Raw genomic sequence first — 15233 nt, 5'->3', positions numbered from 1 at the left:
CGAGCTGTATCAAAAATCACTTCCTATTTACTATAGTGCACTGTCCCCGTTTTATTAGAATCTGAAGTGTGATATTTATGCACTAATGCCCTGCTGCTCATCATAGATTCAACTGTTAAGTGTCTCTTATAAAGGAAATATAATGAGAGACTGATTAGGGCTACAACTAATGAGTATTAATCTGTTGATTATTTCCGGATTAATCAATTAGTTGTTTGGTCTATAATGTCTTGTTGTGTCCCAACCAACAGTGCACAACCCAAAGATATAAATAAATCAGAAAACACTCACATTTGAGAAGCTGGAATCAGAGAATTTATTAATTTTTCTTCTTAAAGAAAATGACTCAAAACGATTAATCGATTATTAAAATAGTTGGCGATTAATTGAGTAGTTGGCAACTGATTGCTCAGTTTGATTGTTCTGGGAAGCCTTACCATCATGCACCTTAGATCTTCAGAACTAATTGCAGATATTGTTGATTACACCTGTGCTTTTCCTATAATGACGTGTCAAACGTTACGTCATGACAGACGTCTATCAGTAAGAACAGAACCATCACCTGACCGAGCTAAAGCAATATGTGACCCTTTGTTTTTTTTGTTGTTGTTGTTGTTGTTGTTTTTTTTTACATTTTTGCATGGTAATTGTATTGTGGCTTTCATGAGAATTATAAACTGCATACAGCAGTTATTATGCCTTATCAGCGTATTTCTAGAGCAGTGAACTGTATGTTCTCGTTGCCGCTCTGAACCTCTCAGATAAAAATATCATGGGTGAGTCGTTCTCTGGGCCGCTGTGGTTGGAGCAGCTGTTTAAAATGTATAGAGAGAACATCACCACACCCACCGGTTTGTATCCTACTTCACGCAACCTTTTTACACATACAGCAGCACTCTGCGCCTAGAAGAACTGACATAGCATGTTTGCTTGGATACACCCTCACTGACCTCGCACATGTGCTTGTTTTGATCACCAGGGGACAGAATACCGGGACCCACTGATATTATTACCTGTGATTCTTGTGCCTTGACATTTTTTTGTCTAACTTTACGATAGAATGAGATTCATAGAACATGATCACTATTATAAGTGTGGTCACGATTTAGACTGAGAACTACCTAACACTGGTACTGTTCTAAAACCAGTACCTGCCAATTAATGCGAGGTTATATGTTTTAATCACTGTGGTTAAAGAGCTCCTGTAGTATTGACTCAGAGAGAAAGTTTTTATTACGGTGGCCCTGACGTGCAAAACACAACATTTCACACAAAAAAACACAAACATTCTACAAAACACAACGACAAATGTGTTTTCTAAAATGTGTTTTGCACCTCTAGGGACACCGTATCTTATGACTGAAGGGTTAAACGGTAATATGTGTTATCAATGTAGTGCCTTTAATACTGATGCTGATGTTAATGCGTCCGTGTTAATGAGTAGGTACCACTATACTGTAGATGTACTGTATACTTCCTGTAGATGTTGCCTTTGAAAACAGAACTGAATTCCTGATGTTCAGTTTTATTGAATAGTTAAGTAGAATAATGTAGAATGATTTAGAATATTTCATGACAAATATTTGGGTAATGAATAACATATGCACTACTTGATAGAAATGTACTTTTTTTTCTTTAACCTGTGGAGTTGTGAAAAGCCAAAACAATGGATAACTGGATAGAAAAAAACAGAAGATTCATTATTCTGTGGAATATGACATTGATATCATATTGTTTGATGCCATGTTAAAATAAAACTGTTTCTGACTACTTTCCGTTCACTTTAACAGATGCATAATAATTGTGCCAATTTTGTATATAATAGCATATAGTATGTATTACACAGTACATGTTCCCAGAGCCTTAAATGGATATTGGATTTGAAGTCTTGTTGTCCTAAATAACCAAACATGTGCACAACACACACTTCAGTGGAGGCTGTGGAGGGAAATGCTGCAGAAGTGGTGGATCTGGGATAGTAAACCACAGCTAACTGTTGTGGAGGAGCACTGATCAACGGTCAACTCATCAGTGATGCCTTATGCTGAGAATATTTATTGAACAGAAACCTTATCAATCACAGTTGAATGTGCATTGATGCCATCTCTAATGGATTTCAGCTCTGACTTTGGTGTTTAAACCCCTACAGATCATACCATAAACACTATACATCCAGAAAGTTAGTCTATTGGTTCATTAGTTTCTAAACAGGGAAATGTTTTTACCTGTGTTAGTTCAGGTCACATTGCACGGAGCTTCAGGTCACTGTTGTCTGATTATGCCAATGGAATCTGCACAATCACCTATCTGTGGTGTCTGGGAAGTCTCGGGGCCATCTCCCTGACCTTGGATACCATGACAACGCTGGTTTGCCCTTTATCAGAGTGGCTCCTGCTTTCCCCAAACATCCAGACAGCTGCTGCGCACCCAAGGAGAGGAGACAGTGTCTCTCTCTGTAAGATTTAGATTCATGATTCATGCTTGACCCAGTGTAACCCAATTTGTAACCCCTGAAGTTAGAATTTTCTATAACGTTAACAGCATCAATAACCTGGAGATCAGCACCGTCTTGTGGCCTCTTTATGTTAATATGACTCCTACCAGAAACCCAGAAACAAGCCTGTGTTCAGATGCAAGATCAAGATGGCGAAGTTAACGCCAGTGAGGCCGACTGTATCTGCTGCTTTCTGTTAGAAGTCACATGACCTCTTCAAGCACCTTCAGGTTAGAAGGCAACAGGTAAATTACATCTTCAGGCTAAATGAGTCACGTTTAACAGACATTAGACAACACTGAACTCTGTTTGGAGCCAAATGACTGTCAGATTTACACCAGGTCTGAACTAGTTCATTTACAATGTAAAACAGAAGAAATCCATTACTTTTGAACTATTCCACGGGCTATATATACATATTTGTGAATTTTCTCCTATATATTTTTTTCTCATCAGAACAATTTAAACCTGCATTAGACTGGCACAGACCAGTACAGATAAAGAATTAAAATACACATAACAAAGTTACATAACTATAGACAAAGCCATATAAAATCAAGTTCTGGCTAAAGCTGCATAAATATTATCATACTTTACTGCAGCATGTGTTTCGTTCTCTTATTACAAAGTGTAACTGTTGACATGTTTGATATCTGACCTGGCTGCTCTTTCTTTAGCACTCTGATGATCCAAATGTGTGCAGCTGCTTCACTCATGAACTTTATACAACGTAAAACCTCATAGGCTTGTTTAATACACCTATATATAAAAAATCATATCCTGAATCACATTTGAGGTTTATTTAGTAAGAAATAAATTATGAACACTTAGATTTTTAAACAAATCTAATTGCAAAATTTCATTTTTTGATCTGTTTCACAAGTAGGTCTTTTGATTTGCATTTTTTATTTGTTTCTATTAAATTGTTAACACTTAACCTAACCTTAAAAATATTCAGTTTCTATTTAAACACTATTAATTGTGTGCAGAATGAGTGATCATATGGAAACTCTTCCTTCACTGTCACATTCAAATCCATGTGACATGCAGCAGACGTTTAAAGGCGGGGTTTGTTTTAGTTTGCTACACTTGGACAGCTGCACACCCAACCCTAACCGGTCCAGCAGCTCCACACCCACCCCGCCCACCCCCCTCACACACCTCCTGGCTTTCCCCCAACTCCTCCTCTTCCTCCTCCTCTCTTTCTTTCTTGAGCTCCTCTCCAAGCTGCTCTCCCCCTCCTCCGGGTTTTCCTCTAGCTCATCCCGTAGCTCTCAGATTCTCTTCCTAGCTGGCCCCATGCAGTGCCAGAGGATGAAGAGTGGACTTATGTGGTGCTCTATGATCAGAACAAGATCCTCCTCAGAAAGCTGACGACAGTGAGCTCCCCTGAGAGGAGTGAGGAGGTTGGCAAGGCTGTTTCTGTGTGTGTTCCCCTCTGAATGGCCCTGAGCAGAAGTGGGTGAGGAGCCTGGGGGCCCTCAGGAGGGAGGTAAACAGGTGACCCTCCAGGGAAGCGCTCCTTTAACACTTTACTGTAAATTCATTTATTTGACTTCATCTGACCTGATCTAATCTTATTTGAATTTCTTGTTATTTATGTTGATCTGTTCATTGATGTGGATCATGTCTTGATCTGGTTAGGGTATCAGTCAGGAAGTGTGGGGGTGATCTGAGGCGGGCGGCGTGAACCTCCTATGTGTCACATCCTCACAGTAAAGCAAATGATAAAAAAAATGGAGGTTCACAAGCGTGTGTCTGCACCCACCCGAAAGCAACAGTTGAATCACCAGTGACGGGTGATGATGATGTGTGATGATGGTGTGAATAACGGAGGACTCTAGATACATACACAACACTTGTTAGTAGGATCAGTGCACATGAGATTTGTTGACAATAAGAAAATATAGAAAATCACCATCTAAATCCTTATAGTTTATACAGTTATACAGTTTATGTGACAATTTGCAGCAAGGGCCATTAGCTTTTTCTTGTTATTATTCATATGACAAAATGTATTTTATAATCATAAAATTGCAGAACATACAAATGTAGCATTTAAGTAAACTGCTGTTTATTGATTTGGGACAAATACACAGGATAGTATGTGTTTCTATATATAGCTGAACACTCTGCCCACTCAGAGGTGACAGTTTGACAGACTCACTGTGGGTGTGCATCACTTCATGTTGTTTGCACAGAAATCAGCATTCTCATCATTTCCTTTCTGTTCTGAACTGGGGTGATAAGAGGTCACCACCCCAAAAATAATCTCCTACACTATAAATATCAAGACAAGTGAGGTAATAGAGGATGAGCAGATAAAAGTCAAGACATTTTCTTTTAGATCCTCAGGCAGGAGATCTGATACATGGAGGGGGTGGTGGTGTGTCTTCCACAAGCTCGGGTCCTCTACCAGAGGTCTGCTGGGAGTTTGAGGGTTCTGCACAGTATCTTAGCTGTTCCTAGGACTGCGCTCTCAGATGTTGTACCTGGAATCTGCTGGTGCCACTCTCCCAGTTTGTGGGTCACAGCCCCCAGTGCTCCAATTACCACTGGCACCACTGTTGCCTTTACTCTCCACATCTTTTCTAGCTCCTCTTTCAGCCCTCGGCATTTTTCGAGCTTCTCGTGCTCCTTCTTCCTGATGTTACTGTCGCTTGGGATTGCTACGTCTATCACCACTGCCTTCTTCTGTTGTTTGTCGATCAACACAATGTCCGGTTGGCTAGCCATCACCAGTCTGTCAGTCTGGATCTGGAAGTCCTACAGGATCTTAGCTTGGTCCTTCTCAACCACCTTAGGAGGCGTCTTCCATTGTGACCTTGGGACTTCCAGCTCATACTGCAGATGTTCCTGTACACTATGCCAGCCACTTGGTTATGGCGTTCCATGTACGCTGTTCCTGCCTGCATCTTACACCCTGCTATTATGTGCTGAACTGTCTCAGGAGCATCTTTGCACAGCCTGCACCTGGGGTCCTGTCTGGTGTGGTAGATCCCTGCCTCTATTGATCTAATACTGAGTGCCTGTTCTTGTGCTGTCATGATTAGTGCTTCTGTGCTGTCCTTCAGTCCAGCCTTTTCCAGCCACTGGTAGGATTTCTTGATATCAGCCACTTCTTCTATCTGTCGGTGGTACATGCCGTGTAGGGGCTCGTCCCTCCATGATGGTTCCTCCTCCTCTGCATCATTGGGTTTCTGCTGCATGAGGTATTCACTTAGCAGTTCATCTTTGGGGGCCATCTTCCTGATGTATTCCTTGATGTTGGTTGTTTTTTCCTGGACAGTGGCTCTAATGCTCACCAGTCACCAGTCCTCGGCCTCCCTTGTTCCGCTTAGTGTACAGTCTCAGGGTGCTGGACTTGGGATGAAACCCTCCATGCAATGTGAGGAGCTTCCTTGTCTTGTCAGTGGCCTCTATCTCCTCCTTTGGCCAGCTTATTATATCAGCAGGGTATCTGATGACTGGCAGAGCGTACGTGTTGATGGCTGATACCTTGTTCTTCCCATTCAGCTGACTTTTCAGGACCTGCCTTACTCTGTGTAGGTATTTGGCTGTGGCTGACTTCCTCGCGGCCTCCTCATGGTTCCCAACTGCCTGCAGGATCCCAAGGTATTTGTAGCTGTCCTGAACATCTGCAATGCTGCCTTCTGGTAGCTCAACCCCCTCGGTTCTGACCATCTTCCCTCTCTTTGATACCATCCAACCACACTTATCTAGTCCGAATGACATTCCGATGTCATTGCTGTAGATTCTGGTGAGGTGGATCAGTGAGTCGATGTCACGCACATTCCTGGCATACAGCTTGATGTCATCCATGTAGAGGAGGTGACTGATGGTTGTTCTACTTCGAAATCGGTATTCGTAGCTACTCTTTGTGAGGATCTGGCTGAGGGGGTTCAGGCCTATGCAGAACAGCAGCGGGGATAGTGCATCACCTTGGTATATGCTGCACTTGATGTTAACTTGTGCAGTTGGCTTTGACTTGGCCTCCAGAGTCGTTTTCCACAGCCCCACTGAGAATTAATGAAGGCTTAATGTCCTGTTGATGTTGTACATTTCCAAGCATTCCAGTATCCATGTGTGGCATTGAGTTGTGGGCTTTCTTGTAGTCAATCCGGGCGGTGCACAGGTTGGTCTGCCTGGTCTTGCGGTCTCGGGTGACTGCTCTATCGACTAGTAGCTGATGCTTGGCTCCCCTGGTATTACTACCAATTCCTTTCTGGGCCCTGCTCATGTATTGGGCCATGTGCCTATTCATCTTAGCTGCTATGATGCCTGACAGGAGCTTCCATGTTGTACAGAGGCAGGTTATTGGCCGGTAGTTGGATGGAATCACGTCCTTCTGGGGGTCCTTCATGATCACGATTGTCCGCCCTTGGGTTAACCGTTCTGGGTGGGTCCCATCCATCAGCAGTTGGTTATATATATATATATATATATATATATATATATATGTGCTGGTAATGCTTGCTTTTAGCTGACGTTAAAAAATACATAAATGAAAACTACACAAAAAACAAACAATAAATACAACATATAAATTTCAATTGTAGTCCCAAAAAGTTAAATGATAACACAGACAAAAAATTCAGTGTGTGCAGTAGCAGGTATTGTTTCAGTTGCCTGTGGCAGAGTATATGTGACCAGTTTCTATCTAATGGTCCTGCTGACAGGACCACATGCTGCTCTGTGGTCTACATTAGTTTGTGACCTGAGTCATGTTGGTTGTGTGTGACATTTCTGTTGCTGAAATAACCTCCTATAGTTGGTTTGGTTGGTTTGTACTTGCAGTGTAAATGCAGATGTTGTGATGTTCTGGTAAACGATGTTTGGACACATGAAGCAAGGCTTACTCGGTGTTGATTCAGCAGAGACAGAGGTTCTGTAACAGACAAACAGCCAGCAGGTTTAAAAATAACAAACATGACACGACAGCTATCTTTGCATTCAAAGAACCACTCAGTTAATTATTAGTATTTCTAGAGATTCCAGCCTGTTGTTAAACCACGCTGTTCTGTAAGGCCAAGAGGGCATTTGTTGTCAAAGCATACAAAAAGAAAATAAATGATATATAACTCAAAAGAGTCCTATCCACACAGCCATCTGAATGAAAATATAAAAAGGTTTATTAAAAGGAGAGATTACCCCTGAAAATTGATTCTGGGAGAATAGCATCAATATTTTTCTCTGAATATATCTTCATACAGTCGACTGCCATGTTTTTGAGCTATAATGTTTCCTGTTATAAAACTTGTACATTGAGTTCAATGAGATCTGGTGAGGCATGTCTGGGTAATTTTTTACTTTATTTCATGGTTGACAGTTGAGTGTAAATGAGAAATGAGGGGAGAATCCCCGGCGTGACTTGAGTCATGATCACTGTGACATAGTTGGTTTCCAACACGCCTACCGACTTCATTATAAGAACCAAAAATAATAGTTGTGAAAGTCAGTTTAGTCAGTCTAGTGAATGTGTCCATGTTTACGTCATTTTAAACTTAAATGTGTTTCTATAGATGAACACTCTGCCCACTCAGAGGTGACAGTTTGACAGACTCACTGTGGGTGTGCATCACTTCATGTTGTTCACTTCCTTTCTGTTCTGAACTGGGGTGATAAGAGGTCACCACTCCAAAAGATACTGGAGTATAATCTCCTACACTATAAATATCAAGACCAGTGAGGTAATGGTTCTATAGAGGATGAGCTGATAAAAGTCAAGACATTTTCTTCTCAGGCACGAGATTTGATCTAAAAAGCTTCTGACTTAAAAAACAGACCGTGACCAGGAGTTCTTTGACCACTTAGCTTTGTGTGTTTTGCTGTTTTGCTGGCTGGTTGGTATACTTGTGGTTCAGCAGCTGATTCTCAGCTTTTTGTTTGCTCTGTGGTCCACCAACAGGGTGTGGTTCACATCTCAAACTGAAACTCGATGTTCAGGCGGAGGGAAATTCTTCTGTGTTTCTACCTTGCTTCATTTTGGTGATGCTTGCTCATCTTTGATAAATATTCCCTCTTAATAGTTGTTTTATTTTTTTACTTGGAGTCCCCTTTGACTTGTGTGCATCACAGAAAAGTTGAGGATCAAAAAACAGTTTATTATACAGTAATTACAAGAAATAATTAGAGAATAATCAGGTAATACTGATTCTTAATTGCATTGACATTTATCTGTTATTTACTAGAACTTGCTCAAGCAATATAGTACAGTTAGTTATAGTCTGAGATAACAAAAATGTCTGTAATCAATGTCCTCAACATGATGTAAAACTACTAAAATACAGTGTAGTCCTGCACACCAACATTTACTCCTGTAAAAAGAGCAAACCTGAACCTGTAGACCACCAGGACTTAAAAACCTGTAACCTGAACCTTTGAGAATTTGCAGGACTAAAGTGGTCAGAAGGTGCCTTTCTTTGCTGTTGTATCCGGGAAGGATCAGATATACGTCACCAAAAAGGTGACAGCAGGACAAATGGCGTCATTTATCCTAAATATGCTCTCCATTGTTCTCGCCCATGTACACACACACAGGTGAAATGTTGTGCCATGTTGTGTTTGTTGTAGTTTAGGTGTGATGACATAACTGCTTGACCAATCACTGACAACAGCCCGACCAGCACCCCGCCTCCTCTCCCTGCGACGTCCTGGGACTTCATTAATAGCACCTGTTCTCCAAAGCAGGTGGAGGACAGTGGAAACGAAAGCAGAACCCAGTTCGACTACAGCATTTATGTACAGGTTTTCAAAACATATTTTAGTGCACACATATCTATTCCTTATTGACCTGCAGACATGCATTCATACATGATCACACGCCGCACAGGCCTGAACAGGTTTGCTTCTTCTTCTCTAGTTCAACACTGTTTTGAAACTTGTCAAACATGTTCATAATAACAGATGCACTGTCACCTCAAGCTGTACATGTATTTGACTTGTTTTCAACCTTACAGCTGTTGACCACAGTTTGATTTATTTCTGAACATGGTTCACTGAGCAGAGTTGAGACATTTTGTCTAAATATAAAAATAGTCTCTTCTTCTTTGCTGTTATTCTGGTATGCCCCTCTGCACTTTCTCAGTCATAGATTTTTCCATATAATGCAGAAAGAGGAAGTGAGAAGGAGGGCTATGGGTAGCTCTGCACAGCTCTGAGCAGAAAGGGAAGTGTACGCAACAGCGAAGTTCACTAAAAAACAAGCTGGAAAACAGAAACAAGTCGATTTATTCTCTCACACAGGTAAGACCTAAACCTTATTTCTTGTCTTTATTTTTCTGTTCCAAGTGTCTGAATAAGATCTTCATACTTTTACAGTGTTTTAAAGATCGTGTTTTACCATCGGTAGATTCCTCTTCATCACGTCGAAATGTGTTGATGTTACTTGTAGGTTTTATTTGACATCATTTAAATAGCCGATAAATGAATCCAACATGGTCAGTTACTTAACTAAAAGTATAAATTGTGTAAAAATCACAAAATATAATAATATATGTATAATATAAAATGTTAAAAACTCCTTATAAAAACATTAGCAATAAATGTTTTTTATTAATTATTCTTACAGCGAACATCAATCATTATAGATGAACAATTTTATGTTAAAACTCTTGTCTCAGCTGTTTATACTCTGGTGATTGTTACAGGGAGATGTTTACCGAGAAGTATTCGTTTTGGTTTAAAATTTTTTACCCATAAATATGTATTTCACATTTTCGGGAAACTAGTGGTATTTCCACTGTGATGTAATCAGTAACACGTCAACATGTCGACTGTAATATGTTCATGTTGTGTTTAATGAACACAAAATGTGTTTGAAAGGCAGTTCCTACTGAGACTAAACCGAGACGAGACAAAGGAAGTGAAATGTGTCAGCATCACACTTCCTTGCAGTGTGACTGTGAAGTTATGTCAGCATTAATACACACACACACACATACACACAAAAGCAGAAATCAAACCACATAAACCAAACGCTGGTGTTCAGTGCAGATCAGATGTCTCAACTCTGCTCATAATTCTATAAAATGAAACGTATGACATGATGTTTGTTTGTTTGTTTGTTTGTTTGTTAATTTTCTCGCCGCAGGTGTGATCAGAGGTGTGACACGATGGCTCAACGCTGCCTCAAGTGTTTAAAGTACACCATGTGTGTCGCCAACTTTCTTTGTTTTGTACGTATATCTCAATCATCCGGTCTCACGTTCAGATGTTAAAGGACAGCTTCACAATTTTTAAGTCTGTCGTTAAAACAGCAGTCAGGTGTCCGTTTTCCTCGCTGTAATCATTCCTCCTGTTCATACTGGATATTAAAAGATCCTTCAAATGTGCTTTCAACGGAAGTGATGTCAGCCAAAATCCACAGTTTGTCCACACAGTCATTTAAAAGTCTCTGTGAAGCTGATATGAGGCTTCAGCAGTCTGAGTTAGTCATATCAGGTGGATATCTGACACATTTACAGTCTTTTTAGCATCAAATTCCCTCTTTGTGTTTCACTGTTGAGCTGCAGGTGGAAGTATAGTAACAAAAAGAGGAACTTTGGCACTAAAAAGACTGTAACGTTGAAAGATATATACTTGATTTGACTCATTTGGACGCTGAAGCTTCATATTAGCTTCAGATAAACATTTAAATACATTTTTTGCACAGAAGGAGGACTGTGGATTTTGTCCCCCATCACTTCCATTGTAAGGTCATTATGAAGGGATCTTCTAATGGTCAGTATGAACAGGAGGAATGATTACAGCAAGAAAAACAGGTTTCAGTGTTCATTTGGGCTCCTGACTGTTGTTTTAAGACAGATTTGAATAATTGTGAACCTATTGTGGTAACTAGTGTTATATGACTGAAAGTTAAAGTAAAACTTTAAAGGAGAAGTTCACATTTAACTTAACCTAACCTTACGTAAACTGAGTTATTGGAGTGCAAGTATCTTCTGGGTGCCCTCGATCAATGAAGAAACTGTTTTCTAAGTTTTCGAATAGAAGCTTTGGTGTGATGTAATCAGGAGTGTGTAGCATGAAGCTGACTGCAGTGTACGTTGTCTCCTGTCAGATGTGTGGTGTAGCCGTGCTGGGCCTCGGCGTGTACTTGATGGTGACCTTCAAGTTTACCATACTCACCCCGAACCTGGCCAGCTTCAGCGTGGCCAACATGCTGCTGATCAGCGGCATCGTCATCACCTGCGTGTCCTTCCTGGGATTCCTGGGAGCTCTGAAGGAGAACCGCTGTCTTCTCCTGACGGTACCACGCACACACAGCACCCCTGGGTGCTCCAGCCACTTCTAGTCCATCTGCTAACTTCTCATGTTGGGCTATGCAATGTGTTATCTCTACTTTAGGCAATGTTGATGTTGTTTGTACACCGTCACCTTAACTTATTATTCCCCAAAGGTGTCACAAGAAGATAAAAGAGGGAAATATATGAGATTTGGGTTTCTCAAGACATTTACCCCAAAAAACTTGTTTGTTTTTGTTTTTTTACATTTACCTCATAGGGACTATTTGTTGTATAGAAAGTAGTTCCAGTTAAGACTGTTGACAGTGTGTTCTGTGGATTTATCCAAAGTAAGTAAGTAATGTGTTGTTGAAGCAACCGACTGTTTCTCACGCATCGGTTGTCGTCACAAATTATTTTTACCACCACCACCAAGGTGTCTTAAAAAAACTTTTGAACTTGCATCAAGGTCATCCAAAGTGAAAGAAACATTTGAAAACACATACATCATGCTTCTGTTTTGTATCTACATTACATATTATTATTACTACTATAACATAATAAATTGATTCAAGGATAATTTAGGTTCAGAAAGGTTATGAACAAGCCAACAGTTTAGCCAGATTATGTAAACCACTTTATTTAGAGGTCAAACTGTAAGTGAGGGCATCCAAAATGGCATTAATGGTCAAACATGAATCTATGATATCATGTGCTACAGTCATACAAATGCAATTCAAAGAGTAAAAAATACAATAGAATTTAGTGAAATGCTGTTTGTGTTGACAGTTTTTCATGCTGCTGTTCTCCCTGATGCTGGTGGAGCTGGCTGCTGCATGTCTGCTTCTCATGTATGAGACACAGGTAGGGTCACATCCCTCAGTACTCACACTGTATGTTGTGCTAATGAAGGGACACGTGTTATGTGGATAATCTGCAAATCTCACCTCGCTATTTAGATCACTGAGTGGGTGGAAAAGGATCTCAACGATGGTTTGAAAAAAGCAAGAAAGGCTGGAAATGAAACAGTGCTCAGTGAGTGGGATCTGCTGCAGAACACGGTGAGTACATCAGAGCAGAAAAATCCTAACAGCTCACATCATGTAGCAACACAAATCACACTGCAGAGAGCACTGCATTTTATACATGTATCATTTTTTCCCCTTAATGATTTGTTTCAGTTCCATTGCTGTGGAGTCAATAATGCGTCCGACTGGGGAAGAAACGTGCCTCAATCTTGCCACGAGCCACCCAGGAACGGCACAAAGCTTCCGCACAAGCCGGTAGACACAGTGCAACCTTTGTGAACAGCTTGGGTTGAAATGCCCATTAGATACCTTGTTATTGCATTTCCACTGTTGGTTGCAGTTCATCTAAAAATGTGTGCTCTTGGTTCGCAGGGTTGTTTGGCAACGTTGAGGACGTGGTTTTCGGAAAATTTCCTTGTCACCGGGATTTCTGTCATTGTCCTCTGCATTATCGAGGTAAACTGATGATCAATTTTAAAATGAGATATTTGCTATGTTAAAAATATTTTAGGAAATACTGCAAGGTAAGCAGTTATTGTTGAACTTCTCCATAAAATGTTATTGCAAAAGTGAACTCGTGGAGGAAACGGTGGCCTTGCTGATGGAAAGTTGTCTCAGAGAATGAATAATTAAATTTGACAGGAAAGTAAAATAAGATAAAATAGGAATAATAGATAAACTAAAATAGATCTATGTGTATATACTGTACGTATAAGCCCAACAGGCTACATACACTCATACGGTATCTGTTTGTATATACATGTGCGATATCTGTGGTGGTGACAGTTGAACTGTGAGTGTGTCTGGTTTTGAGTCTCAATCAGTAGAAGTAGGAGGTACTGGGTGCTGAGGCACTTTGAGGCACATGGCTGGATGAGTCTGTGGCTTGACTGTGGCTAAGTCATCTCAGCTCAGCATAGAGAGGATGAGAAGGGTCGTCCATGATAGCTTTCAGTTCCCCTCTCACTGTCCAGTTCCATCCCCATCACAGAGCTGGTCCTCCTCAACCGGCTTGCCCAGTTTGCTGGGACCACAACCCCCCTGTGCCACCTCCCCAGCACACCACAACAAAGAAGATAACACTGGCCACCACCAGCAGATGGTCAATCGTTCAGACAATTTATCTGCCGTCATGACCTCAATCTGCACGGCTAAAGATTAACGATCTGGCAGAGAATCGTCCTGTTTTTAAAATGAACCTGGGGGTAAAATCACGCTTAATCAATTAAAAGTGTTTGCCTGCCTTTAGTGACTATTTGAACAGCGGATTGGGGCACCCAGATATTTGCTCAGATGTTTTTGGAGGCCAAAACAGAGTTAAAGTGGAGTAAATATGTTACTTAAACATCTCAACTCTAAATGTCTGCTAATAATGTATGCTAATAATATATTCTAATGTCTGCTAATAACGTATGCTAATAATATATTCTAATGTCTGCTAATAACGTATGCTAATAATGTCTGCTAATAACATATGCAAATAACATGCAAATCACATATGCTAATAGTGTCTACTAATAATATATGCTAATAATGTCTGCTAATAACATATGCTAATAATGTCTGCTAATTACATGCTAATAATGCCTGCTAATAACATATGCTAACAATGTATGCTAATAATATATGCTAACAATGTATGCTACAGCAGCCCACAAGAGGGCAAAAATAATATACTGCAGCTTTAAATCTATCCAAGCTCAAAAAAAAATTCATTTTCTTTTTCTTCTAAATAACAACAGAACCTGAGAGATAATTACATAGCTGGACTCAACAGCCTAAATTTAGATTTTGAAGTGTTTGCATGAATTGCTTGAAAGGCTGTGTGCAATAAATATGAATTTAGAAGTCTTTACATACAATAGGATATCTGTGAAGATGTATCCATGCTGTTCTCTGTCTTTCTTTGTTGACAGGTCTTGGGGATGTGTTTCGCCATGACACTTTTCTGTCACATCAGTAGGACTGGACTGGGCTACAAGTTATAGACCACATTTCCTCTTCATCAATCATTTATTCAATAATAATCTTATTTTATTTCTTGTACAGATCTGCCCTTTAAAAGAAGTGTTTCATTTTCTTGTTGGCCTGCTGTAACATGGAGATTCATGTAAAATGCCATTTCAGGTGTATAAAATGAGCTTTTTTGAATGTAGGAGTTTGCTTTTAAGCCAAATTTCTCCCAACATTGTACATTTTTCAAAGAGAATTGTGAAAACTAGCTGTTCCTGTGAGAAACTATATACCTACAGAAAAATTCTTCCACAAAATTTGCCAATAAAGTTTTGTGATAACACTGTAACCTCCATTTTGACTGCTTGTGTGTTGTCAGATGATCACCATATCCTGTCTCTTGCTTTGCAGTTCGCTGTGTGGTGGAGCCATAAATATAACCACTTCCTCTTTTGACCCTGTTAGTTCCTCTAAATACACTTGTAGAGGCAGTGTGAAGTACTTTACATCCACTTAACTCTCCATATACAGTCATTC

General features: G+C 40.2%; 1 protein-coding gene across 2 annotated transcripts; it reads left to right on the top strand.

The window, feature by feature from the left end:
- Positions 1-9611: 9611 nt before the first annotated feature.
- Positions 9612-15045, top strand: LOC122989556 (leukocyte surface antigen CD53-like). 2 transcript variants are annotated; one of them, XM_044362526.1, is made up of 8 exons: positions 9612-9739; positions 10587-10671; positions 11553-11741; positions 12505-12579; positions 12675-12776; positions 12897-12998; positions 13116-13199; positions 14660-15045. In XM_044362526.1, the coding sequence occupies exons 2-8, from the start codon at positions 10609-10611 to the stop codon at positions 14729-14731; spliced, it is 687 nt and encodes a 228-aa protein (XP_044218461.1). In that variant the 5' UTR covers positions 9612-9739; positions 10587-10608; the 3' UTR covers positions 14732-15045. The 2 variants fall into 2 exon arrangements, with proteins under 2 accessions (XP_044218461.1, XP_044218471.1); XM_044362536.1 differs by having other exon boundaries at positions 10569-10671.
- Positions 15046-15233: the final 188 nt, after the last annotated feature.

Source organism: Thunnus albacares, chromosome 2 (assembly GCF_914725855.1).
Source record: "Thunnus albacares chromosome 2, fThuAlb1.1, whole genome shotgun sequence".
Classification (NCBI taxonomy): domain Eukaryota; kingdom Metazoa; phylum Chordata; class Actinopteri; order Scombriformes; family Scombridae; genus Thunnus; species Thunnus albacares.
The sequence above is the reverse complement of the archived record's forward strand: the minus strand, read 5'-3'. Positions and strand labels throughout refer to the sequence as shown.